General features: G+C 40.4%; 1 protein-coding gene across 1 annotated transcript; it reads right to left on the bottom strand.

The window, feature by feature from the left end:
• Positions 1–1,292: 1,292 nt before the first annotated feature.
• Positions 1,293–27,372, bottom strand: abcc1 (ATP binding cassette subfamily C member 1 (ABCC1 blood group)). Its single transcript, XM_011616931.2, has 31 exons — positions 27,074–27,372; positions 24,992–25,168; positions 24,291–24,419; positions 23,317–23,454; positions 22,116–22,241; positions 21,483–21,544; positions 20,987–21,118; positions 20,337–20,564; positions 19,895–20,072; positions 19,558–19,719; positions 19,283–19,375; positions 18,639–18,842; positions 18,345–18,491; positions 17,701–17,788; positions 17,523–17,592; positions 16,998–17,124; positions 8,936–9,112; positions 8,402–8,569; positions 8,112–8,277; positions 7,661–7,721; positions 7,274–7,397; positions 6,984–7,191; positions 6,519–6,829; positions 6,229–6,428; positions 5,889–6,015; positions 5,653–5,754; positions 4,363–4,509; positions 4,118–4,276; positions 3,463–3,629; positions 3,061–3,255; positions 1,293–2,104 (listed from the first exon to the last, which is right to left on the bottom strand). The coding sequence occupies exons 1-31, from the start codon at positions 27,119–27,121 to the stop codon at positions 1,996–1,998; spliced, it is 4,530 nt and encodes a 1,509-aa protein (XP_011615233.2). The 5' UTR covers positions 27,122–27,372; the 3' UTR covers positions 1,293–1,995.

Genomic DNA, 27,372 nt, shown 5'->3' with positions numbered 1-27,372 from the left:
AGGCTGGCTGTGTTTTTAGGAGAAGGTTATTTATTTACTTTTTGGTGGGGTTACTTCCTGCTTGTTTTGCTCATAGTTTTGTTGCTGAGTTAGGCCAAATTATTGATCTGTGCGATTCAAGAGGAATGGAGAGAGCTCTTGTCTCAAAACCTGGGAGAGAAAAAGGTGGAAGCTATGCTGTTGGAACTGGTGTGGAAAACTGCCTTAGCGGCCAGTTCTACTTTTGCAAAGACCCCCACACCTTCAGGGAGACTTTTGATGTAAGTAGATGTATTGCACATGTTCCTCCTTTTAGGTAAACTGAAGATGATATTTACTTTAATGATTTAAACCACATAGCCACCACGATTGAGTGGTCATACAATATATGGTCACTTTTACGCCAGCATAATGTTTGTGCTTTGAGGTTTGTGCTATTGAGGAGTTAACATTAGGATGTGGTAAGATGGTGCCAGAGGCATAAAGACAAAAATTTAGAAGATGTGAGAAGGCCAACTAAACATATTGCACTTTAAAATTACAGGAGAGAATGTTGCTTTGTTTGATAAATGGTGCCAAGTCAGCAATGTCACCAGCTTAGCAATTTAGCATTTGTGTGAACTTTTGTTGTTGGAGCTCAAAGATTAGCTCCCAGAAAAGATTATGGTATATTTAAATGACCAAAAGGTTGCATCCCTCACTGCTGCCATTATACTAGCTGTGTTCTCTCTTCACCTGCTCTCCATACACCGTCATTATACCAATAATCCAAATACTTACACAGATTATAGCAAATTTAAAGCAATTGACAAGAGGGGGAGGGAGGATTTGCAAGGAAGCAGAAGGCAAGGGGGGGTAATTGGTGGGACATGTGAAAGAATGGCCAGATGTTCGTAGCACCTTGAATCAGACTGTTTTCAAATGCTCCTCCAGGACGTCATTTGTTTGTAGTGCACTACTTTTGCGGTGGTTAAGAGTTAAAGACGTGGAATTTGAAGATATCTTTATAGCTCTGTCTTCTTGTGTATTCCTTCTCCCTCCTTCATTTACATGACAACCTATTTTTAATACCAGTTTGGAGCAGGTTTATGCCTTCCTTTTCCTACAGATATTAAGTCTAAGTGGTTAGGCTGCTGTCCTTGTCATGCAAGTCACGTGGGTCATGTGCTGACTGGTGCGAATGGGTGAGACATCTGGCCATGTCCGATGATATTTCCAATTTTCAAACACACATTATGAAATGCTCTGTGTCGAGCAAATATATTTAATGAATTTAACCCAGAATCATAAAAAAAGAATGCTTTTATTCAGTATCAAGTACCCATGTTTATTTATTTTTTTTCACAAAAGAACAGAATGTCAAGAACACATTTCTGTCAATCCTGGATGTTTAGGATAAAATTTAACTTAATTTAAATAAAATTAAAAAAAATATCCAAATCCAACTGTTTTCAAAAAGAAGAAAACTACATAAATAAACATTAATGGACGTTAAATCACAGAAGGTAAGCAATTAAACTCTACCATAGTGATTCCTGAGAATTTGTAATGTTGTAAATAGAATTTTGATTATTTCTGTGTACACGTCTATTGCACATATATACATTATGGAACGACATGTTAAACAAATTTTGGTTTTGGAACTTTGATCTGAATTGAATTACACAAAAATAATATTTTTCTACACTTGGTACTGCCAGCAACTGTACATCATGTTTTCTGAACAAACAAGTGGCACATCTGCATCTGCTGATACCATCTTAACATTTAGGTCCCCTGGTCTGAGAGAACAAGGCAAAAGTAAGAAATACCGGTATAAAGAATCAGTGAAGGATCACTCCTAAAGACTTTATGGTCAGTTAAACAAACTGGTAACAAATGCCCTTTATTTAATGAAGGACACAACATGAGCTATGCAATTTGATCTTTTGATATTTCTTTTCTTAGAATAACAAACATTGTAACAACACCTTTTAATATACAATAATATATGAGGGAAGGGAAAGAAAAGTAAATTCAGACCAATCCAGCATCCTTGGCCATCTGGTAAAAGGCTCCTCTTTCAGCAATAAGATTTGAGGGGGATGCAAACTCTATCAACTCTCCCTTGTCCAGCACCAGGACCCTAGGGAAAGTAGGACAAAGGTTATCTCAGGTGGTATATTGCAGCAGATGTAGTTTTAGCTTTAGTTAAAAAACACCCGAGGGAGGCATCAATGGGGCATCCAATGCAGATGCCACACCCACCTCTGCTGTTTCTCCTCGATGTGGAGGAGCAGTGGCTACTCCGAACTCCTCATGGGTGACATGGCTCCTCACCTTAGCTCTAAGGGAGTGCACTGCCACCCTGTGGAGGAAACTAATTTTAGCTGTTCTATACAGGATCCTGTTCTTTCGGTCATGAACAAGAGTTCATGATCCTGGGTGATGGCAGAAATGTCGACTGACTGGTAAATCCAAAGTTTTGTTTTTCAGCTCAGCTCCTTTACCATGACAGACTGATACAAAGACCGGGGCTGCTACACCAATCCACCTGTCAATCTTATGCTCCATGATTCCCTCACTCATGAACCCCAAGACGTAAACTGCTCCGCAGGCAATAGTTTTCTCCCCGAACTGGATGGGGTAGGTCATCTTTTCCTAGCCATGAAACAGAATATTTAAATCCATTTAAATTTTTCTCCTGGGGAAGGTGTCTGTGGGGCAGGAGTGGATGTGTATTTTGTGTAAGACTGGAAGAGCAGTCTTTTTTATATTTTTTGCAAATAACCTGATACTTGCTATTTTTAACTTGTATAAAATCCCTATAATCAAGATAATCCTTTTTCCAACTCCTTAGCCTAACCCAGACAACTAAATGCCTAATCTTTACCTTATCCTAAACATAATTCTAACTAGGTCTTAACCCTTTAACCTGAAGTTGTCAGGACAAGCCAAAATGTTCTCACTTCCAAAAATACCTCCACTTTGGTAATAAAATAAATATTCTTGTCTTCACTATGTAGCGTGCAAACAAGTTGAGTTTACAATTTGATTATACCAGTAACAACATGCATTATTGTAGGATTCTCTGTGTAGTACCTGCTGTAGTCCATGATGGTGTTTAGACGATGCGCAATTGTCAGGACAGTGCAGTCCTCAAACTGAGAACGGATAGTAGTCTGAATCAGGTTATCGGTCTCCATATCCACAGCTGCTGTGGCCTCATCCAGAACTAGAACTTTGGTTTTCCTTAGCAGAGCTCTGGCCAGACACAAGAGCTGACGCTGACCCACACTATAAACGAATAAAAAAGCATGTTCAGATTTTAATTGACTGTATGATAACTACAGTAATAAACAAAAACACATACACATTACAAAAAGTAATATTGGCAGCTTTTGGAGTTATTTTGATTGGATGCACTTTACTAAAGCCTATTTCAAAGTCTGCTTTTGCTGTCAAAGTTTTTGTAGCTGCATGGTTTCTTAAAAGAAGTTGTACCTGAGATTCTCTCCTCCTTCACTACATTCATGGTTAAGTTGGTTTGGAAGACCAGAGACAAAGGTTTTCAGATGGGAATACTCCAGAGACGTCCATATTTCCTCATCTGAATACATGTCAAAAGGATCAAGGTTCATCCTCAAAGATCCTGAAAAGAGCACTGGGTCCTAGAGAGGGAAATCAGTCAGTTAGAATAACTGCATAAATGTAATTATTTGACCAATTACATTTCAAATCTGGATATTTTAAAGAAAAAAAGAGAACAATTGACTCTATTCTAACTATCATAAATGACTAATGGATATTGTTATTTACATTTCTATCAGTGGATTTTCCATTTTCCACCTCTGCTTTGAAACTTATTTTACGGGGGTGTACTTCACTAGTGCATAATCTTTAATTACAATACAGATCCATATATCTAATACGGATTAAGCCTGTGTGCAAAGCTATCATCATCCTTTTAAATCACCCCAAGAAATTGAATAATATCCAACAAATGAATGAATATTTAACAGCCCCATATATTTCAACAGTGTGACTGAAATAATATTAAATTTGCCGATTTTCTATTTACTGTAATTTGGAGAGAACTCTACTGGATGGTGAAGCAAACCATTAAATCCATGTCCATTAGTGTCTTGTCTATACTGACCTGTGGTATTATAGTGATTCTGGAGCGGAGGTCATGGAGGCCCAGTTGCCCAATATCCACCCCATCAATGAAGATGTGGCCCTCTGCTGCCTCAATGATCCGAAACAATCCCAGAGTGAGAGATGACTTTCCTGCACCAGTGCGCCCCACAATTCCTACCTATAGATAAAATGCAGTTATAGGATGCACCATAATGGGTTTAGAGACATTGCGACATGTTTAGGATGAAATGATGTAATGCAGACCTTTTCTCCTCCGTTAACACTAATGGTAATATTGCGAATGGCAAGTTCAAGATCATCACGATAACGCAGGCTGAAGCCTCGAATGTCTATGCAACCTTTATTTGGCCAGCCGGGAGGTAGGTATGAAGGCTTGTGGTTCCATTCTGCCTATGATAGTGAGAAAACACATTAAAATATAGATAGGACTATCCTCCACAACCCAAATCAGTCTGACATAGCAACAACCTGTTGCACAACAGCTCTTATTCTTTTTTTGAGTGGTGGTTGATGAGGATTTTAAAGACCATTATTATATATTTTCATGTAAAATGCCATTACACAGACTCCAGTTGAACATGTGACAGACCTGTCTGCCGGTGCTGACAGAAGGATGTGCCATAATGTGGTTGTTGAGTTAATTAATGACATGCTGGGTTTTCTCTCCTGAGGTGACAGCTGACATTATTTTGCAGGAGGGAAAAATTTGCATATCGGGTAGATACCGCACACTCTTTAACCAAGATTTTTAGCAGCAGAGACACCTCTTTATTAAGATATGTTTATTATCTTATTTATTATCTTATATTTATTATATATGTTTGTATATAAAGCATGCTGTGTTTCTCCATTTTTGTCATCCTCTTATGACAAATACTTTATATATTTACACGACTGTGAGCAGAGAATTAAACAAACTAAAAATTTTGAATGAGGATGAGAAGGTAGTAGAGGCTATAATCAGGACTAAAGCTTCCTTGTATCTATAACACCTGCCCTGTATATTTCAAACTGACATACAACGCTAACTGAAGTGAATAACATTTTTTTCTTTTAGCCATCACAATTTGGCAGTCCTGATCTGTAGTGGTCAGTGTCTGTCAAAGCTGTCCAAGGAGTGAAACGGGTAACAGCAGCGTGAGTGTCTAAAACAAACTGATACTGTACATGGGGGAGCAATGTATGGCCCAGTGTAACAGATTAAATTGCAACATATTACTTCTGATACAGAAATGTCACAATACAGTCCATCATGATTTGTTTCACAAAGCCATTAACACAACTGCAAAAGGGTTTAACAAAAACCATGTAAATTTAAACGGAATTGAAAATGTTATCATGCTGCTGTGTGTAATATACAAAATGTTACATTGCCACAAAATGACAAATGAATTAATTCTTAAGGATTATCCTGGTTAATGTGAAAAGCCAGAGTAATCTTGTTAATCTATTTGTAACAAAAAAAATACCAAAAAGAAAAATGAATAGTGAAATCTGATATTTAAATTTAAAACATGGTAAAGTTCTTTTTACCTCTTTTGGTGTCTCACTGTACTCCTTTACTCTTTCCACAGCCACTATGTTGGTCTCTAGATCAGAGGACATCCTCACAAGCCAGGTCAGAGAGGCTGTCAGCTTTACATTGAACAGAGCAAAGTCAAAAGGTTTAAATAAAACTTTGTTTTCTCACTGATACATTCTTAAAGAGAGAAATCATATGCAAGCTTAGCAACACCAAATAGGAAAAACCCCTGTGATTTTTATTTTACCTGTAGGGCATAGGAAATAGAAAGTCCCATAATGCCTGGACTGAGATTCTGTCTTGCTATGACAGCACACAAAGCTGCAAATGACACAATGAGGTTCCCGACAAACTCCAGGCGTACTGCAAGCCACCTTCATTAAAAATGAGTAAAACAAGACAAAATGTGGAGACTTGCAGTTAAATCACAAAAAATGAAGAAATTTGAATGTTCAATAGGTTCTTAAACTTCTAAAAAAGCTTTTTGATTTGATTTTTTGATGTGATTGTGTTCAGTGAGGGCAAAAAACAGCATTACACCATATCATCAAGTATACATTTTTGAGGAAACTGAGATTGCACCAAACCTGTTTGCAACGATGCTGGGATAGTAAGCCTTCTGATTGTGGTCCACCCGCTGGTCACTCTCTTGGATGAAACGATCTTGTTCACCAAAAGCTCGAATGACTGATGTGCCCAATAATGTTTCATTAAAGTGGGTGTAGATGGGGGAGCGGCTGACTGACTCCAGGCGCTTTAGCTGACGAGATGATGCAACATAAAATCTCTGGACAGGAACAGTAGAGAAACGTGACTTTAAGGCACTTCAAAGAACTATATTAAGTGTAGCCTATTTAGACAAATAATTTTAATTAACCTGTACGAAAAAGTAGAGCAGGCCAAGGAAAGGAATGATGGCAGCTACCAATGGTGTGGAGATCAAAATAATAACACAAGCACCCACTACAGTAAACATAGATCCCATGAACATTTTGATGATGCTGGGAATCATGGAATCAATAGTGTCCATCTCCTTGGCAAAGCGGTTCACTAGGTTTCCACTGGGGGTTTTCTCAAAGAAAGACATTGGTGAGCGCAAGACATCATACAGCATAGATTGATGAAGATAGCGAGATGCCATGATGCCCCCAATTGAGATGGAAAGTGAGTACACAAAGACTGCCATTCCTGTAAGACAACATAAAACAAATTGTTTTGTCAAGCTGTATGGTTTAACCCACAATAAAGAAATGCGTGTTATTCTCTAAAACCCCTTTTTCATCGATTTAACTTCTTTAAGTCTACTACCATTATTTAATAACATCTTAACAACCATTCTCACCCTGAGTTAGACCAAGGGAACCATATATTCCCAGCCTCATTATCCTATAAGGCTGAGTACCATTGACCACAGGATCATCAGTCCACAAGCTTAACCAGTAGTTGGAGAACAGCGAAACTCCATGATGGATGAAGAAAAAAAGTAGACTTGTGGAGGACAGAAGGACTCCAATGGCCTTCAGATAGGCCCAGAACACAGAGAGTCTGACCTGGTTAGGAAGAGCTTTTGGTTAGATGATCACATACTGTGCACACAGATAATGACAATCCCTTAGTCAAACCTTTTCATACCCGTCCAGTGCTAGCCTTGTCAGCTTGTGTCAGTTTCCCCACGTTAAAATTGTTTGCCATTTTGCTTAGCTGCTTGGTTGCCTGACCTGGCTGGGGAATTATGGATGAACTGCCCATAGCTGGACTACAATGAAAGACATGGGAGATGACAAAATAAAATATGTATACTTTAGCATGGTGTTTGTGGTTGTTGACCATATCAGTCATACATTCTTTTCTCACAATCTCACAGATCTTCTTTAACTTTTTTATAAATAAGGTGATTTATTTGGTCTACATACAGATACATCTTTATCTGTTTCAGAGAGTTTGTCAGTTTCCAAATGAAATTGTAGTAAGAGTGAAAGTTTCCTAAATTACTTCCTGATGTTGCACAGTGAGACTCACCTATAATTAACAGCTACATTGGGGCTCTCTACACATTTATCTGTGTCTCCATCCATGTGTTCTGAAAGTAGAATATAAATTAAGTTCTCAAAACAAGGAAAAAATACACCTGATTCTCAAAGTAAGTGACACTAAAAACATAAAATATTAATAGTGGATTTTATTAACTTTTGACAAGCTCATAATTAATGGTTTGGTAGGTAATTAACGGAACTATTCAGGCCAAAAATGCAAAAGTCCAAAATTAAAGTTAAAATGTATATTAATAATAATTTCTAAAGAAAGTGAATTAATAAATGTATATTTAAAAATAAAATCAAAAGCATCACAAATGATCTTATCAACCCAAGACAGACAACTATTTATCTAAATTTGTCAAAAGTATAGAGAGTTTTTAAGGCCCTGTGAATGTTCTAAAAAAAATAATTAAGGCCTCTCCGTTGTCTTTTACCAGTGTGGTCAGCAGCATTAAATGTCTGCAGAAGCCCGGCAAATGCTCCCTCTTTCTCCTTGAGCCACTGATAGGTGCCCATCTCTATTATTTCTCCCTCCGACATAACCAGGATCAGGTCAGTTTGAGACAAGTAACTCAACCCATGAGTCACCAGAAGACGAGTCTGTACACATCCACACCAAATCATATTATTAGGTTGTGAAAATGATACATTAAAATGACTTATTCTGGTTGGCACATCTGCAAAAAGATTTTAACTTAAGAAAGTATTTTAACTTCACAAATACCTTGCCCTTTAGGAGTCCCTGTGGGCCAATGACTTGATCAAAAATTTGCTTTCCAACATGAGCATCTACAGCTGACAGCGGGTCATCAAGCAGATACACTGCACGATCACAGTAGATGGCCCTGGCCAGGCTCACCCGTTGCTTCTGACCTCCTGACAGATTTACACCCTATAAGGGATACAGACGACAAACCTAAAGCATAAATAAACAAAATACAAATCTATCGCTGTAGTAGTATCGCTGAAAACTGATTGTGGTTTTAAGGCAGTAGTCTGAGACTGTGAATTACAGTACTACCTTAAAAACCACCATCAGTTCTTTTATGTCATTTTGCCAAAAACTCAAATCAGTTTCCCATAGTAACGTCTGTCAAAGAGCTAAGAGAAAAAATGTGTCCGATATCCATACCATGTCATGATGCAATATTGCAATTTGAACCATATCGTAGTACATTGAGTCAAATTTTATGATTTGCAGTACTTTCAACATTAAGAATATTAATTGTTGTAAGGATGTTGGTCCTAAAGTTAATACCTTCTCTCCAATCTCAGTCTGGTCTCCGGCAGGTAGGATCTCTAAATCAGGTTTAAGGGCACATGCCTCCACCACACTGTGATACCAGGTTTCTCTCAATTCTTGGCCAAATACAATGTTTTCTTTAAATGTGGAATTCTGGATCCAGGCTTGCTGGGGAACAAAAGCCACCAAACCCTGCACAATGATTAATAGATTAATAGACACACAATTACATGAATTAAGAGCTGCAAATGTCAGCTCAACTATGTCAACTAATAAGGACTTAACACAAACACAAGTCAATACACTGTACGTTGTGCTGGAAAAAAAACCGTTTCTAATATATATTATTCTAATACTGATGTGTTAAGCACACTCCCTCATACAGTGACACTGCTAATCAGCTGATGACCTAATACACTGCTACAGCAGAAAAGAGGCTGGGATCTCATCTGAAACACTACATCTTGATAACACTGCAGAGCAGATTGCTAAATGGGTGATAGTTAATGATACAATGCACAAGACAATTCAACTAAAAAGCAATATACAATCCCAAGGAGACACATTCTGGGTCATCTATACTACACTGACTGATGATATTTGTTAAAATACAGTTAAATACCTCAAATTAGGCTTCAATTAATTTCCAAATCTTCAAAAGGGTGACAAAGAGTGTGACTTGTGCAATAAGCATGTTTTCTGAATAGCTCTCATGACATATTATATGAGGTTCTTCAGTCATGTTACCAGAATAGTGAATAGAGGAAGTCAGGTTAGATTTATGTTGGTACCAGCACATGTAGGGGTGAGGAGGAATCAGAGAACATGTAGCAAAGTTAGCAAGAATTAGGAAAGAAAGGAAAGGAAGAATAAAATTGAATGTGAGTATCAGTTACTTTAAAGGCCATGTGTGATGGGTATGAAATTGTGTCTAAAATTTGGGTTTAAAACTGGATTAATGTCTTTAGGGTGAATTCACTGCAGCCAATGTATTAGCCAAATGAGCCTGTAAATTAAAGTTTTTATATCACAAAACAAAGGTTCATTTTTTGCTTGTACTGCATGGTTTTCAGGATTGACTGTGAAGCTTCCATACAAATTACAAGCGCTACAAAACAATGTTTTTAATGGAGCCCATTACGGGACACAGGAGGGAAAATAAAGGTTAAAAAAAAACCTTTTGTGACATCTCACAAAACCTTTCTATGCAGAAATAAAAGACAAACCTTTCGAATTAAGTATTAAGACGAATTAAGTATTATCATAAATCTGCATCCGCTTCAACGGAAACCCAGCTTTCTTTTTAAAATCGATGCAGTCTGTGAAGTTTGCCAGCTAATTCTGTCTCTGTTGATACTGTAACACCAGATAAGTCAAAGTTTGTATTTACAAAGTATTCTATTTCTATTCCATTCTCTACCGCTTATCCGGGTCGGGTCGCGGGGGCAGCAGCCTAAGGAGAGAAGCCCAGACTTCCCTCTCCCCAGCTACCTCCTCCAGCTCATCCGGAGGGATCCCCAGGCGTTCCCAGGCCAGCCGAGAGACATAGTCTCTCCAACGTGTCCTGGGTCTCCCCGGGGGTCTCCTACCGGAGGGACATGCCCTGAACACCTCACCAGGGAGGCGTCCAGGGGGCATCCTGACTAGATGCCCAAGCCACCCCATCTGGCTCCTCTCAACGCGGAGGAGCAGCGACTCTACTCTGAGCTCCTCCCGGATGGCAGAGCTTCTCACCCTATCTCTAAGGGAGAGCCCAGCCACCCTACGGAGGAAGCTCATTTCAGCCGCTTGTACCCGTGATCTTGTTCTTTCGGTCATTACCCAAAGCTCATGACCATAGGTGAGGGTAGGAACGAAGATCGACCGGTAAATCGAGAGCTTCGCCTTTCGGCTCAGCTCTCTCTTCACCACAACGGACCGGTGCAGAGTCCGCATTACTGTGGACGCCGCACCGATCCGCCTGTCGATCTCCCGCTCCATTCTTCCCTCACTCGTGAACAAGACCCCGAGGTACTTAAACTCCTCCACTTGGGGCAGGATCTCCTCCTTTACCCGGAGAAGGCACTCCACCTTTTTCCGGTGGAGAACCATGGCCTCGGATTTGGAGGTGCTGATTCTCATCCCAGCCGCTTCACATGCGGCGGCGAACCGATCCAGTGATAGTTGGAGGTCACGGGCCGATGAAGCCAACAGGACCACATCATCCGCAAAAAGCAGAGACGCGATCCTGAGGTCACCAAACCGGATCCCCTCAACACCATGACTGCACCTAGAAATTCTGTCCATAAAAATTATGAACAGAATCGGTGACAAAGGGCAACCCTGGCGGAGGCCAACCCTCACCGGAAACGAGTTCGACTTACTGCCAGCAATTCGGACCAAACTCTGGCACCGATCGTACAGGGAGCGGACAGCCCGTATCAGCGGGCCCGACACCCCATACTCTCGGAGGACCCCCCACAGGACCCCCCGAGGGACAAGGTCGAATGCCTTCTCCAAGTCCACAAAACACATGTGGACTGGTTGGGCAAACTCCCATGCACCCTCGAAGACCCTGCGGAGGGTGTAGAGCTGGTCCACTGTTCCACGGCCAGGACGAAAACCACATTGCTCCTCCTGAATCCGAGGTTCGACTATCCGGCGGACCCTCCTCTCCAGTACCCCTGAATAGACCTTACCAGGGAGGCTGAGGAGTGTGATCCCCCTATAGTTGGAACACACCCTCCGGTCCCCCTTCTTAAAAAGAGGGACTACCACCCCGGTCTGCCAATCCAGCGGCACTGCCCCCGATGTCCACGCGATGTTGCAGAGTCGAGTCAACCACGACAGCCCTACAACATCCAGAGCCTTAAGGGACTCTGGGCAGATCTCATCCACCCCCGGGGCCTTGCCACCGAGGAGTTTTTTAACTACCTCGGCAACTTCAGCCCCGGAGATACGAGAGCCCATCTCCAGGTCCCCAGGCCCTACTTCCTCACTGGAAGGCGTGTTGGTGGGATTGAGGAGGTCCTCGAAGTATTCCTTCCACCGATCCACAACATCCCGAGTTGAGGTCAGCAGCACACCATCACCACTATACACAGCGTTGACAGTGCACTGCTTCCCCCTCCTCAGACGCCGGATGGTGGTCCAGAACCTTTTCGAGGCCGTCCGAAAGTCGTTCTCCATGGCCTCACCGAACTCTTCCCATGCCCGAGTCTTTGCCTCGGCAACCGCCGTAGCTGCACTCCGCTTGGCACGCCGGTACCCATCTGCTGCCTCAGGAGTCCCACAGGCCAGTAAGGCCCGATACGACTCCTTCTTCAGCTTGACGGCATCGGGCATTGCCGCCACGACAGGCACCAACCACCTTGCGGCCACAGCACCGGTCAGCTGCCTCAACAATGGAGGCACGGAACACAGTCCACTCGGACTCAATGTCCCCCGCCTCCCCCGGGACATGGTCAAAGCTCTCCCGGAGGCGTGAGTTGAAGCTCCTTCTGACAGGGGACTCTGCCAGGCGTTCCCAGCAGACCCTCACAACACGTTTGGGCCTGCCAGGTCTGTCCGGCATCCTTCCCCACCATCGGAGCCAACTCACCACCAGGTGGTGATCAGTTGACAGCTCCGCCCCTCTCTTCACCCGAGTGTCCAGAACATGCGGCCGCAAATCCGATGACACAACCACAAAGTCGATCATCGATCTGCGGCCTAAGGCGTCCTGGTGCCAAGTGCACATGTGGACACCTTTATGTCTGAACAAGGTGTTCGTTATGGACAATCTGAGACGAGCACAGAAGTCCAATAACAAAACACCACTCGGGTTCAGATCAGGGGGGCCGTTCTTCCCAATCACACCTCTCCAGGTCACACTGTCATTGCCAACGTGAGCATTGAAGTCACCCAGGAGGATGAGGGAGCCCCCAGAAGGGGCACTCTCCAGCACTCCCTCTAAGGACTCCAAAAAGGGTGGATACGCTGAACTGCTGTTTGGACCATAGGCACAAACAACAGTCAGGATCCGTCCCCCCACCCGAAGGCGAAGGGAGGCTACCCTCTCATCCACCGGGGTAAACTCCAATACACAGGCACTGAGCTGGGGAGCAACCAGAATTGCCACCCCTGCTCGTCGCCTCTCACCATCGGCAACTCCAGAGTGGTAGAGAGTCCAACCCCTCTCAAGAAGACTGGTTCCAGAGCCCTTGCCGTGCGTCGAGGTGAGGCCAACTATATCTAGTCGGAACTTCTCAACCTCGCGCACCAACTCAGGCTCCTTTCCCACCAGAGAGGTGACATTCCATGTCCCTAGAGCCAGTTTGTGCAGCCGGGAATCAGACCGCCAAGGTCCCTGCCTCCGGCTGCTACCCAAAACACAATGCACCCGACCCCCTTGGCCCCTCCTGCAGGTGGTGAGCCCACGGGAAGGGGGTCCCATGTTGCCTCTTCGGGCTGCGCCCGGCCGGACTCCATGGGCAGAGGTCCGGCCACCAGGCGCTCGCCAACGTGCCCCACCCCCAGGCCTGGCTCCAGGAGGGGGCCCCGGTGACCCGCATCCGGGCAAGGGAAACTTGGCACCAAAGTTGTTCAGCATCATTAGGGGGTCCTGGGCTACGCTTTGTCTGGTCCCTCACCTAGTGTGACAGTGTCATTCTATTTCTATACTTTGTAAATACAAAACCTACACTACAGTTATATTAATCCACAGTTAGGCTGCTACTACAATTCAATTTCCCTACGGGGATGAATAAAGTAAATCTTGAATCTTGAAAGAGCATTGAAACACTGCAGTGATGCTATTTGTGAAGAGGAGGGTCATGGCTTTAGATCTATATGTTTGCCATTCAGGTTAAAAGTAAACATCTCAAATATTCCTTCTAACATTTTATATGCAGATTGACATGGCAGTGTTATGCGTGATGACGGATGAGCAAATGTCCAATTACATCTCCTCTTATGAGGACCATGAACCAGTCCGATCATTCTGTGAACAAACAAATGCTGATAAATGCAGCCTAGATAATAAGACTCTTTTACAGAGACTAAGAGATAGAATTGGAACAAGGAAAATGAAATCAAAAGGAGTACTGTCTCATGCTCAAGGCATGTTGCAAAAGACAAGTGAAGGGATGTCAAGATGGAGAAATGCTGCTGCTGAAAAGACTTTTAGGAAAAGTGAAATTGTTTACTTCATTTTGGAATTGAATTGAATTGAATTTAATCAGATTTATTGCCATTGTTCGTGTAATACACAGTATTACACAAGCTAGGAATTTGTCTTGGTGTGACGCTGCGACATTCAACATAAAGAAGACAACACTAGAATAAGATAAATAAAATAAGACATATATACAGTATATACATAAATAGTAAGAAATTAATGAATCCTAGCAAGTGAAGACCAGGAATGGTGCAGGAACAGCACATTCAGCTGTGGAGAAAACTACTGTTGCTCAGATGTTGGAAATGGGAACAGACCTACGGTAATTTTTCCAGATGGAATGTCAACAAAATGCCAAGCTGATTATTTTACCTTTGATTTTAAAAGAAACAAGTTTCAATTAGTTGATACTGTTGGTAGATTGTATGAACAAATAAAACTAAAGCTGTATCGATTTTACAATTGTACAAAAGAAGAAGACGCTTCAGCAGATCACTCCTCTGAACTGAGCGAGCAATTGGATGTAGGGTTCAATAGATCATGGTGTCATGCCATTGAGGCTATCGGTGGCGTTCATTTTTGCCTGCATTAATGTAATTGACAGTGTTGATGTTGTCATTTTGACGGCATCATTTTTCAACTGTCTACCTCCAGTTGAGAGATCAACTGTTGAGAAGGGGATGAAGACTTACTACTTTGTCAACGAAGGTCACGGGCAAAATTGTCAGAACTCTTTGAAACAACAAAGGTGGTGCTGTCTCAGTGAGAGAAGGCAACCTTTAATCATCTCCAGCATTATGGGAAAAATGGTGACCAAACCAAAGCTGAGAATGTCCTGAGATTCCTGAGATTCTGTACTGGGTCCTCAGGCATATGTGTTGAAAAAAAATTCTGATTTGTTTTAATGCTGAAACTGGGCTCAACAAAAGGCCTGTTGCTATTGAAGGCCTGTTGTGGTACCAAGTACATACAATTCTAACACTGAATTTTGTCAAGTTTGATAAGATCCTCTCCAGCAACTACTTAAAATTGGAAATACAGTGATCCCTCGTTTATCGCGGGAGTTGCGTTCCAAAAATAACACGCGAAAAGTGAAATCCGTGAAGTAGTCAGCTTCATTTTTTTTTTATTATTTTACAATGCAATACTGAACTATAGAATGAAACCAAAAATCAAAACCTGTTTTAAAGCCCAAAATTTGTTTAAAACAATAATTTTAATATAGTAATACAAGGTTGGAAACATTGTCACTCGCGTATTTCACAGTCCCAGCTGTGCCTCTTCGTCCTGACTCCGCTCCGCTGGAGCGTCTGTTTCTACTGAAGGCGCAGGAGTCTTTCTCCGAGAGAAGAACATTGTTATGGGTAGTTGTTGGCGCTCTTTCTTTTTCTGAGCAAGAAGATTTTTATAAACGGATATGCCACCTTCGATTATATTTGAGAACTGCAATGAACGACTTGCAAAAAAAATCCGTGAAGCAGCGAAGCCGTGAAAGATGAAACGCGATATAGCGAGGGATCACTGTACATTAAAGTTGAGAGCAGTCTTGATCAAGCCTTGTAGTAACAGGACTCTTTATTGAATATCTGAATGATCTAATGCACTGAAATGTGTGGTGAGCAGACTGAAATTCTATTTACTTTCTATTTCATTTTGTGCAATACTATACAACAATATTGTCCATGGTTTTGGGTTTTATTTAGTTTTGATCCAATTATTACATAATACTTTAAAGATGACTGCTGTTTTAATTTCCATCATTTTGAGCATGACCTGTCTTCAAGACTAAACTTTTTCCTTACAGGAATGTTTAAAATTTGTCATTTACTGGCAGAATTGTTAGTGCTAATTGTTAATGTTATAGTGGTTGGTAGGATATTCATAAAAACACAGTTTGGAATTTGTTGTTAAAGAACGAACCCTTAACCAGAACAACTAATAACTCACTGTCTCTCAATATTTATGCTATTTTGGTTGCAGAATCTTGATGTTGCAGAATCTTGATGCTATAAAGATATCCTAGATTACAAAATAAGGAGACATTTATTTACCCCCCCAACACGCACGCACGCACGCGCGCACACACACACACACACACACACACACACACACACACACACACACACACACACACACACACACACACACACACACACACACACACACACACACACACACACACACACACACACAGAAAGGATTGTGGCTGGGATTGGGATCTGGTTTGAATTTTGACTTTGAGAGGTACAAAGGATTGGAAATAAATGATGTCTTCCACAAACCACTACATCAGAGGGACTCACATTCCTATTTTGCCAACAAGTGACGGCTACAGAAATTTCAATCACGAAAGAAGGACCATGTATAAAATAATAATGGGGTTGTGTGTCAGTTATGCAAGCAGGCACATCTGTGATCAAAGGTAACTGCACCTTGTTATCTAATGGGTTGTTTGCATGCTATTAATTAATTAGCAGGTCTAAAATATACAGCAAATTTCTTCCTCGGCATGATAAGTAGCCACAAATACGGCGTTGTTAGGGAGCCTTAACAGCCTACTGCTCAGTCCAATAGGTGTCACAGTTGAAATCTGGCTATTGTGATTGAAAGCAAAGAATTTCTACTTCTGGTGTTGTGAGCAGCAACAAAATATTTGACTATTTTCTTAAAATAAATTAGTAGTAAATTAAATTTTAGAGAAATACCTAATTTTCATATAAGCAGCTAATCCACTGTCTGTCATCATCAGCATTTTCAGAATTGATGACTGAGGTCAAAATTTAAATTCCTAACAATTTAGCAGCCAAATACCAAACACATTTCATATTGGTTAAAGTGCAGTATTCCATCTGATTTAGCCTTCCAGAATATTTATATTAGACCATTAAAAGTCTTTTGCCTATGTGTTTATCTAGTATTCATCGAAATGAGTACAGCTACCTGAACAACAACAGTTCCTTCTAGTTTGTCCATCTCTCCGAGAAGAGCCGAGAGCAATGAGGACTTTCCTGAACCGACAGGACCCACCACAGCTACCAGAGATCCCTCTGGGATACACACATTCAGCCTGCAGACACAAATTACAGTCATGTCAATTAAAGAACAAGTCAGCTTTATTTATTGATGAAATGGTTCTGCACAGCTATTTTCCTCATTTCATTTACGCTGCCTATCTACTATGTCAATCCCAAAGGTTGTGTATACAGTATCTAACTTTTCAAGCATTGATCAAAGTCTTAAAGCCGCAACAGAAAATGTGAAACGCACACGGTGATCTTTTCTTATTAAGAAATCTCTTTTATACGGTAGGTCCACATCTGATCTATTAAATCTATTACTTTAATCTCCTGGTTAGAGCACAAGAATACAATATGATTTTAAACAGATAATAGCACAAAATAACTAAACTAATGGAAATGATTTATTAATATTATGTCAGTCCAGAAGTATAATGCAGGTGCTTACTTCTTGAGCAGTAGGGATTCTTTGGTGGACCAACTGAAAACTCCATCATTTATGGAGATACTGTGTGGTGCTAAGGAGGTAAAAGCAAAACAGAACAGAAATACTGTAAATACACATGAGGAAACCACGTGAAGCATTACAAATCAGAAGAAAGAGGGAGGAAAAGAAATCCACTTACAGGTCACCACTGGTTTGCGCAGTACATTGTCTTTCTGAAGCTCGTCATGTGACAAAAATACTCGCAATCGCTTCAATGAGACACTGGCCTAAAATAAAATTATGTTTAGAAAATTACTAGAAATCAAAAAGCCTTATTGAAAGATTTAATGCTGACAAACAGGATTTACTATCCCTGTCCCCACATTCTTTAATAACTGTCAAACATTTTTAACAAATATTTTCGGGCAAAATCAATACATACAGAAAAAGCATCTGAAAAAAGTTGACTTCAAATTTGAATTGCCTACATTTTTGTGAATCAACCGCCAGCAGTCAGATTTAAAATATATTAAATAAAGTTCCCATATTTAACACTATGTCAGGGGAAACCTTGAAAAAGATCTGGAATAATGTTTGGACAGATGAGTCTAAAATGTATTTGGACACCAAAATGGAGGCGATGTAAACCAACGGCATTCCATTAAAAGAACCCCATCGCAATTATGAAGTGTGGAGGATGAAATGTCATGGGTAGATGATGCTTTGCTGTAGCAGGACCTGGCTAGCTCACCATTATAAAAATCTGTCATAATCTAAAAATATCTAAAAATGTATTTGAAATTTGCATCATGAAAAGCAATTGAGATTAATATCCATACTAACCTGCACTATGCTACTGATTACCATTGGTAGCATGTTTAGAGGAAAACGAAGGATGTTGAAGAGTGCTAATGATACAAAGGCCTTCTGGGCATCAAGCACATTATTTTCATCAATCAGCACATATACAGTGAATGTAGATAAGGCAACCTGAAATAAATAGATCAGAAAAAGTCACCAGACAAAAAAAATGACCCAAATATATGTTGTCATTATTTCAAAATGCACTCATACATCTTTTTTTTTGCCAATTCCTGTCATTTTATTTGCACAAGCAGATTCTTTTCTTTAGCTCACCAAGAAAGGTGCACAGACCCAAGTGAAGGTGGACATTGCACCAAGGTATGCTGCCTTCTTCAGAACACAGAGCTCATGCTCACGGATTTCTGATACTTTGTCTTTGAATGCCAACTCCCAAGCATACAGCTTCAACACTTTGATGCTATTTAACATCTCATTCATTAGCTTGATGCGGCTGTCCTTACTCTTCATCTGAGCTACCTGTTCAAAGATAATACACAAAGGGTCAATGTTTTTGTGTTAGTACCAATGCATCTAAACCAGGATGATGGAGGACAAGTTCATTATACTTTCAAATCATGTTAGCATACTACAATGCACTGGTTTTAAACTGTAAAACTGACAATTTTCCTAGTTTTTAAATGTTTAGAAACAAAAATAAGAGTCCATAAATTAGAATGGGTAGTACTGGGGCACAATATTGAGTTGTATGTGCTTAGTGCAGTGCAGTGCAGTGATTAGGGGTGTTATTCTCAGGGAGTTATTCTAATAGTATTGCAAATAAAGTGAACCTTTTCATGTTAGCAAGAAAATCACATCATACTGAAAGCTGTTCTTAACAGTGAAGGGGGTATACTTATAAAATGGGGGCATTTATAAAATGATTTTATCTTCAAAATGGGGTGCTGGTAAAAACTCACCTGGTAGGTTTTAGTCTTCATAGCTATTACTGCATTAACAGGAACCATCAAAACCATCACACCAACTCCAGCTAACACAGATGGTCCCAGGGTCTACACATTACAAAAGTACAAAGGGTTAGCAGTGCAATATTACTCTGCCATTGTAAATACCATGCTTGTTTTAATAATTTCAATGTATAACATTTTTATAATGCAAGACAAGCTTGACAGACAATAATTCTTTATGACTGTAACCCCAAAGTTAAAAGCCCAATGCTGCTGTATAATCCTACCTGCCAGAGAAAGTACAGGGCAAGCACCACTTGCAGTGGAGCAGACCATATCATGTTGATGTATGTAATGAGGTCCATAAAACGTTGGGCATCCACAGACATGAGGTTGACAATCTCACCCACCGTTGAGGTGCGGCGTGCTGTGCTGCTTATAACCAAGGCCTAAAAGAGCACATCAAAAGCAGTTCCACAATGCTCAACATGCAAATTTTAGGACAACTAAAGCATGGTTGCCACTGCACAGTTAAATCGACTTTAAATTACTTTATCAGGTCTACTTAGAATAGAGGAAAACATAAGATTTAAGCTTTCAATTTTTCATGCTGTAAATTTGTACCTTTCTGTAGACAGCCCCAATGATGGCAGTTCGCAGGCGCATGCCTGAGACAAAGCAGACATGAAAGTATTTCTGGAGGACAAGTGACTGCACACTGGTACACACAAACAGCAGACTGGTGTAGAAGTAGCCATGCCAGGAGGGAGCATCTGAGTTGTTGACGAAGTTGATCAGCAGCCTGAACAGTTGTAAAAAAAATAAAACAAAATATTTTAAAATCTTAACCATAATTACGTTATTCCGTGCATCGCATTTTTGTGTTTTGTAGTGGGTTAGGCTGCAATTTGGAGTTTGCTTAAAGGGGTTATTAAAAATAATTACATAAAAAAGTGCAATATCTACACAGACAGATACTTGGACATTACATAATTTAATTTGGACAAGTGCGGAAAATCTCTTTTTTTTTAAAAAAAAAACCTATAATATATAATTTTTTTCTCACCGTAGAATTTCAGGCCCAATAAACATAAGAACATCCTGAATGAACTTATATAGGCAAGAGATCAGGAAATAGGGTCCAAATGTCAAACACAGTGCCCAGAACAGGGATGGCTCCTTTGTTGTCTGTGTTTTTTTTACAATCAAGATTTCAGACTCTTCCACAGATTGATCCTCTTTACCCTTAGGATGAAGGACCACTTTGGAAGAATACATATTCTTCCTCTCCTCCCTGACAACAGAAAACAGGAAGAGTGTTTCATTGAAATGATTTATACAAAATAGCTGATATCAAAAGGGTTAGGGTTAGGGTTAGGGTTAGGGTTAGGGTTAGGGAGGGTAACCTTGTGTTTAAATGGGTTAAATTTGGATTTCTTAAAGGATGTCTGACACATACAAATTTGTTGAACATCCTAAACTATTCCAATATTAATCATATACGAGCTTTAATTGAGTTAATTGTGGTTCTAAAAGATTTTGAGTCCAAAAAAAAAGTGACAGGTGCTCTGTGAACGTATACTGAAACAATAATAATAAAGACAATAATTTTAGGTTTTACAGGCTGATCGATGAGGTCCATATGCTGAAGGTGCACGATTATTCAAATTTAAACGTTCTGAAAATATATAACATTGCTACTGCCAGGCTTCTGACCTTTTAACTTTCTCACACTCAGTGTTCCAGTGATGAACCAGCTGAGGAACCACATTTTCAGAGCGGTCATCTCTGTTAAGAGACCACAGGTCCTTTTCCTCCAGTGGTTGCTTGTAACCCTTCACCATCATCCTAGAGCAAATAAGAAGTGAAGGGAGAAAAGCAGTCACGTGTATTACCAAATAACTGGGTCACAAGTGAAAAACATTTTAACTGTTTCAAACTAAGGTTCAGCAAATAAATGGATATTGACATGATTCAATTTTTTATTTAGCACAACATTTTGCAATAATTCGGAGTGTTGAGAGAATCACCCTATACTTACTGTAAATACAAGTACTATAACTATCGTGACAAAACATGAACGGTGCTAATATCGCTAATAGACATGGGCCGATTGTAAGGGAAATGGCGCAGCAAGAGAATGGACTGCATTTTGTACAGCCTATACACAAGTACAAGTAAATATGCACAGTATATTCAATCTTCAGCATACTTGGTTATCCACCAGAAAGTTATTCTTGAAAGAAAAGAAGCTCCAGGCTCTGGACAGGGATTCTGTGGATAAGGAAAATTAAAAATGAGTATAATTATAAGCATATTTGATCAAGGTTAAGCCTTGGTGGAAATTTTGCTGTTCTAGTCAGTAGACTATTGGCTACGATTCCGATTTTAAAAAAATGAAGGTGCTTGGAGTGAGCTAAGTTGTCTTCCCTGCCGGGCAGGTATCTGAATGCTCAAAGGACCACGTGTGGGCCTGCATTCGTCTGATTCACAGGATCAGAGATGGGCTACTGGTTAGAAAACATTAAAAAAGAAGAAGCCAAAAGGTTGTTGGGGTATTTATTCACAAATGAGATACGCACTATTCTCGTAGTTAAGGTTGAGGACAATGGATAGCAGGAGTACAGTAGTAATAACAAGGATTCCAATATTGTGGGCTTTATGTCCAATGCCCCATTGGTCTTGGTCATTTGAAGAACAACTGTCAAGAATCTGTTGACTGACACTAAAAAAACTGATATTTTTCCTTCCCTCTATAGATTAGTTGTGTACCTGCACTGTAGACAAGAATTGGAATGTGTGCAAACAAGAGACACAGAAAAATCATTACTTTAGGTAGACTCACCAAGGTTTTAACAGCTGCACAGAAAAGAGGTGGCTGGTCAGTCAGGCAAGAGAGTAATAGAGCAACAGGAAGAAGACCATAGTAGATGTAGAAAGTGGTATTTCTCCATGTAAATGCTGTCAAAGGCTTGAAATTGCATTAAACAATGAACAAGACACAGTTGATTTGAAGACAATGGAAATCTATAACACTTTATATATTATACTTATTAATTACCGTAATTTCTGGACTATAGAGCGCACCCGATAAAAAGACGCATAATCTAATTTTAGAAAGAAAATCAATTTTGTACTTATACAAGCCGCACCGGATTTTAAGCCGCAGGTATCCCACGTAGTAATATGAAAAATTAGATCGAAAACATTCAGTACCGGTATATGTTTTTATTACCGTAAGAGACGAGTTACTGACGAGTGACAGACAGGTAAGAAACAACAGCCACTCTTTTCACTTGTATGTTTATACAGAGACCTTAAATTCAAATTTTATCACGTCAGGATTTTGTAACTTTTCTTTTAATTTAATCCGCTTAGCAACATAAAAATATATTCTACTGGTAAATGCTTTTTTTCCTAACTGTGTCTGTAATGCTGCTACCTTGAAATATACGTTTGTATCAGCTACACACAAATTACGTTGTTTATGCTTTTTTACTCCAACAATGAACAATCTAAAAACCCCCGATGGCCCACCTTTAAAATCTTCTATTTTCATCGCGGTGGCGATTGCTTTTGCCTTCCGTCTGATTTGTACAGCGGAAACACCGCGGCCGCCTGCTCTCTGTGTGTTGACCCAGTCTTCCAGAAAGTTTTCAAGCTCGGGCCACCTGCGATGTTTACGTCTAAAAGCTTTTGTTGTCTTTTTGCTTTGGATCAGTTCTTTATGCTGGCGTCTCCACCTTCTCGCCATTGATTACCATAATGTATGCCAAGATTACGTGCGCCAGCTCGATTTCCTTCTTCAACCGCCAGAGTGATCGCTTTTAACTTAAAAGCCGCATCATATGCTTTTCTTCTAGTATTTTCCATGTTGATGAGGGTTAGTAAAAATGACTGATTCACAATAGTTGTGATAGTGCGCCACGAAAAAAAACATAAATAAGCCGCACCGTAGAATAAGCCGCAGTGTTTAAAGTGTAGGAAAAAAGTAGCGGCTTATAGTCTGGAAATTACGGTATTATTGATTATTCTTTAAGATTTACCTGGTCAAGAGCCTGCAGGATCTTAGACCTTAAAACTACTGTGGCACACAGGAGTGCCAGAAACCAGTAGATGAATAAGATTCCAGATGACTGAACCCCTTTCAGTCGTTCATATTGTACTACAGCAGCACACAGCAACTACAACACATATAGACAGTTGGTATGCTTATTATACAACGATATACATTTTCAAGCACTTTTCAAGCACCTTAATTCTAACAATCGCAAGTAAATAACTTAACCAGCCTTTTGAAGTTGTCCTCCACAAAAATCTGACTTTGCTAACAAAGTCTTTTCTGTACTTCAGTCTTCAGCATGCAAATTAACAGACAATTATGCAACATACCATTGGGTTAAAAAAATGTATTTTCTAGGCACTTCAAAAATTTCCCAATAGTTCTTTTGACTGTTGCACATTAAAGACAACAAGCCAACTACACACATCCACACAATGACACACATCATATTAACAAATTTAAATGGATATTATCTAAAAAAATAAATAAAACAGGTATCCAATTCTTTCTTCACTCTTTCATTCTTAATGACATTAACTAAAGTTGCAAGGTATCTGAGCCTCTTGGAATATATATTTGATACTTATTTGAGATGTATTGAGAAAAGAAGACCACTTTAAAGTTCAAATGAAAATGAATCTCTTGAATGAATGAAGTTCTAACACATTTGCAACGAAAGCACCACTTTACTCCGCAAACTGGACTGGTAGTTCTGCAAATGCATGACGACAACACACTCTTGGCTTGTGAGCTACTTTTAAAATAACCAGGTAAAAAAGATCAATCTACATTTAGGTGAATATTTTTTCTTGACCACTATATCCCTTTAAGGGATACAGTAGCGTCTATCTCAGCTGAATATGGGCACAAGCAGAGTACAGCTTTAAATGAGTCGCCAGGTAATCGCAGGCTGGAAGTGAAACATGTTCCTTTCAAAAAAAGAAAAAGAAACTTTACCATGGTGAGTCCAATTAAAGTTGGACTGACTAGGTAGACAAGTGCAGGAACATTGGTTCCTTGACTTCTTTCCCAGAAAGTATAAAAGACATCTGACCAGCAGAGAACCCACAGCAGAAGGTAAACAGCCTGCAAGAAGAAAAAAAAAAAGAGTTGAGTGGTGGAGAATCTATGTAAGTCCTTAAAGCCTCACTCAAATGACTTAATTCTAACTTCATTCTAATGATCATAAATTACAGTGAAGCATTTTCAATATCAGAAACGCTCTTACAGACAGATTAACTCACTTTATTCGGTAGTTATTATATTAATAATAATCGTCTCTGGGTGCTTTACAGAAATCAACACTCTAAACCTGATACAAGAAACAGTGTCCTGAAAACTCCCTGTTAACAGCAAGAAACCTTGAGCATGTCCAGGCTCATATCTGGAGGCCCTCCTGCTGATGATCAGCTGGGTAAATGAGGAGGTGAAGGGGAAACAAGGCAGAAGATGGGACAGAAAGAAGGGAGGAACATCAACCTACAAAATGAGGTGAGCTGAGGTGAGGTAAATAACCATGCACAAACTTGTTAGAGAAAAGTGTCAGTGGTCATGTTTCTGTACCCCAGCATCCTTGGGCTTAAAGTTAAACAACTCTGTTAGTAATATAAGCAACAAAATAAACTTGAATAAATTACTGGAATGGAAAAATGACTTACAGTTTTTGCTTTGTTGAGGTGATTCATACATATGTACCCATGATTATGACTGTGGAGATAAATGAAGTAGACGGGGGCACATAGCCACAGATAAAAGCATGGTATCCACACCAGGACTGTGTTTTGGAAGCACTGGGTAAAATCTGGGTTGCCAGTGTACCACGTTGTGTTCCAATCCTGAAAAAGAGAATTTTCTTTTTCAAAAAGGATCAACCCTCAAACTACAATGTGATTTACAAACAAGGTTGGTAAGAGGCTGACAATTTAAAAAAATACAGTTAAGGCCATTATTAAGGAATGGGCAGAGTACAGCACTTTTTAAAGTTTTTCACATTTAAATATGGCTAGAACTGACTGTCCTCACGAACTGAGCAACCAGACAAGAGAAGGAGGCCACAGAAATGCCTATATCATTCTGATGGAGTCAAAACCCTCAGCACCGTGTACACAACAACTGCTCAGGTTGTTCACCACCCAAAGTTGTATAGGAGAGTGATAGAGGTCCTAAGATCTCATCTGGAATTCACCGAAACATATGTGGGAGAATCCAAGGTCAGTTGGAATCAGGTTCTTTACTTTGAAGAGACAAAAAAAATTACATTTGGCCATGAGAGAAGATGATGTATTTGGCAAAAACCTAAAACATCAGCTCTCTACCAGTGTGGTGACAGCTGGAGACCTGGAGGAGCAAGTGATGCCTCATTTTTTTCTGTCGAGCAAATTAACTATCATTAACCGGTGACTCAAAGCAGGTGCCTTGTGTTGTTAAAACTAGTTACACAAGAAAAATCAGCATTTCCAAGTGAATAAGATTTGCCCTTTCCTGACTAAAAAGTCATCCTAGACTAGATAACACAGCACTGCCTCTGTCTCAAATGAGAGAAAAGGCATTAAGTGTCCTTCATCTGGATAAGCCAAGTTAAAACTACCATGAGAGAATCGTACAGGAGGGCTATCGTTTAAATTCCAGCCAGTGCTTGCTGCAACATAGTTAAGGTCTTAAGTTACAAGTGGGACCCTCCTGCTGATGGCCGGCTGGGTAGAGAGGGAGGAGAAGCGGAGGACAGGTAGAGGAGAGAATAGGCAGAGATCATAGAGATACATTAACAGTACAAGCTGCTGGTATAAGAGTAGAGTGGGTCAGCAAGGTCGAAGGTCGGCAGGTCAGCATACAGCTAGACCTGTTGATGGATACAGAGAGAGGAGGGAGAAGCAGAGAAACTATACAAGAAATAACATCATCACTAATCTCCTCTCCTCTCCAAGTAGATCTGTGATGATGTTATTTCTTATATAGTTTCTCTGCTTCTCCCTCCTCTCCTCTCTCTGTATCCATCAACAGGTCAAGCCGCCTTTATAGCTGTATGCTGACCTGCCGACCTCCGACCTTGCTGACCCACTCTACTCTTATACCAGCAGCTTGTACTGTTAATGTATCTCTATGATCTCTGCCTTAAAGCCTATTCTCTCCTCTACCTATCCTCCCCCTTCTCCTCCCTCTCTACCCAGCCGGCCATCAGCAGGAGGGTCCCACTTGTAACTTAAGACCTTAACTATGTTGCAGCAAGGACTGGCTGGAATTTTAACGATAGCCCTCCTGTACGATTCTCTCATGGTAGTTTTAACTTGGCTCATCCCGATGAAGGACACTTAATGCCTTTTCTCTCATTTGTGACAGAAGCAGTGCTGTGTTATCTACTCTAGGATGACTTTTCAGTCAGGAAAGCGCAAATCTTATTCACTTGGAAATGCTGATTTTTCTTGTGTAACAAGGAGTTTTAACAATACAAGGCACCTGCTTTGAGTCACCGGTTAATGATAGTTAATTTGCGATTGTTAAACGTAGGAACGATTCGTTCGGCCAAAAAATACGTAATCTTAATTCCACAAGCGACAATACGTTACACTGATGATTTCTTCATGACGTTTCCACGACGGAATAAAGATCTATGGCAAAGCCAAGATGTTAGATATGACCTGTGAACCGGTCACGTGGGTTAATATAGAGCAAGCCTACGTTCACGTTTCAAAATGTGTCAGTTCAGTCGATCCTACAAGGAAATAATTAAAAAGACCACTCACCCAAAATGGATCGGAATCGTTTAATGTGCAGAACTGGGAAAACCCCATCCGCCCAATGTATGTAACGCTGTTCTAAGAAGTCGGCAGATTTGTGTTTCTCTGTTCCAGATCCCATCTGCGCGTGCGCTAACTAGTGCGCGTGCGCGGCTGTTTTTGCAACATTTCTTTCCCTGTCGTTATCTTATACTTATCAAGAGAACCGCGATGTTGGAGCGGAGCATTCAGTTATTTTAATGAAAGTTGCTCAGTTGTATGGATCTATGGGCAAATGCCCGAGAGACTGTGATGCAGTTCCGGTG

The sequence above is a fragment of the Takifugu rubripes genome, chromosome 8 (genome assembly GCF_901000725.2).
Source record: "Takifugu rubripes chromosome 8, fTakRub1.2, whole genome shotgun sequence".
Taxonomy (NCBI): domain Eukaryota; kingdom Metazoa; phylum Chordata; class Actinopteri; order Tetraodontiformes; family Tetraodontidae; genus Takifugu; species Takifugu rubripes.
Note: the sequence above shows the minus strand (reverse complement) of the source record. Positions and strands in the feature narration are given on the sequence as shown.

Bases quoted from the DNA above. Each gene is read 5' to 3' on its own strand.
- abcc1 (XM_011616931.2), bottom strand. From the start codon at position 27,121: ATGGGGTTTTCCCAGTTCTGCACATTAAACGATTCCGATCCATTTTGG. The intron at 18,492-18,638 runs GTGAGCTAAAGA...TATTTATTTCAG, and splicing joins GGGTCTGTGCACCTTTCTTG to GTTGCCTTATCTACATTCAC. The intron at 8,278-8,401 runs GTATTTGTGAAG...GGATGTGTACAG, and splicing joins AGGGACTCCTAAAGGGCAAG to ACTCGTCTTCTGGTGACTCA.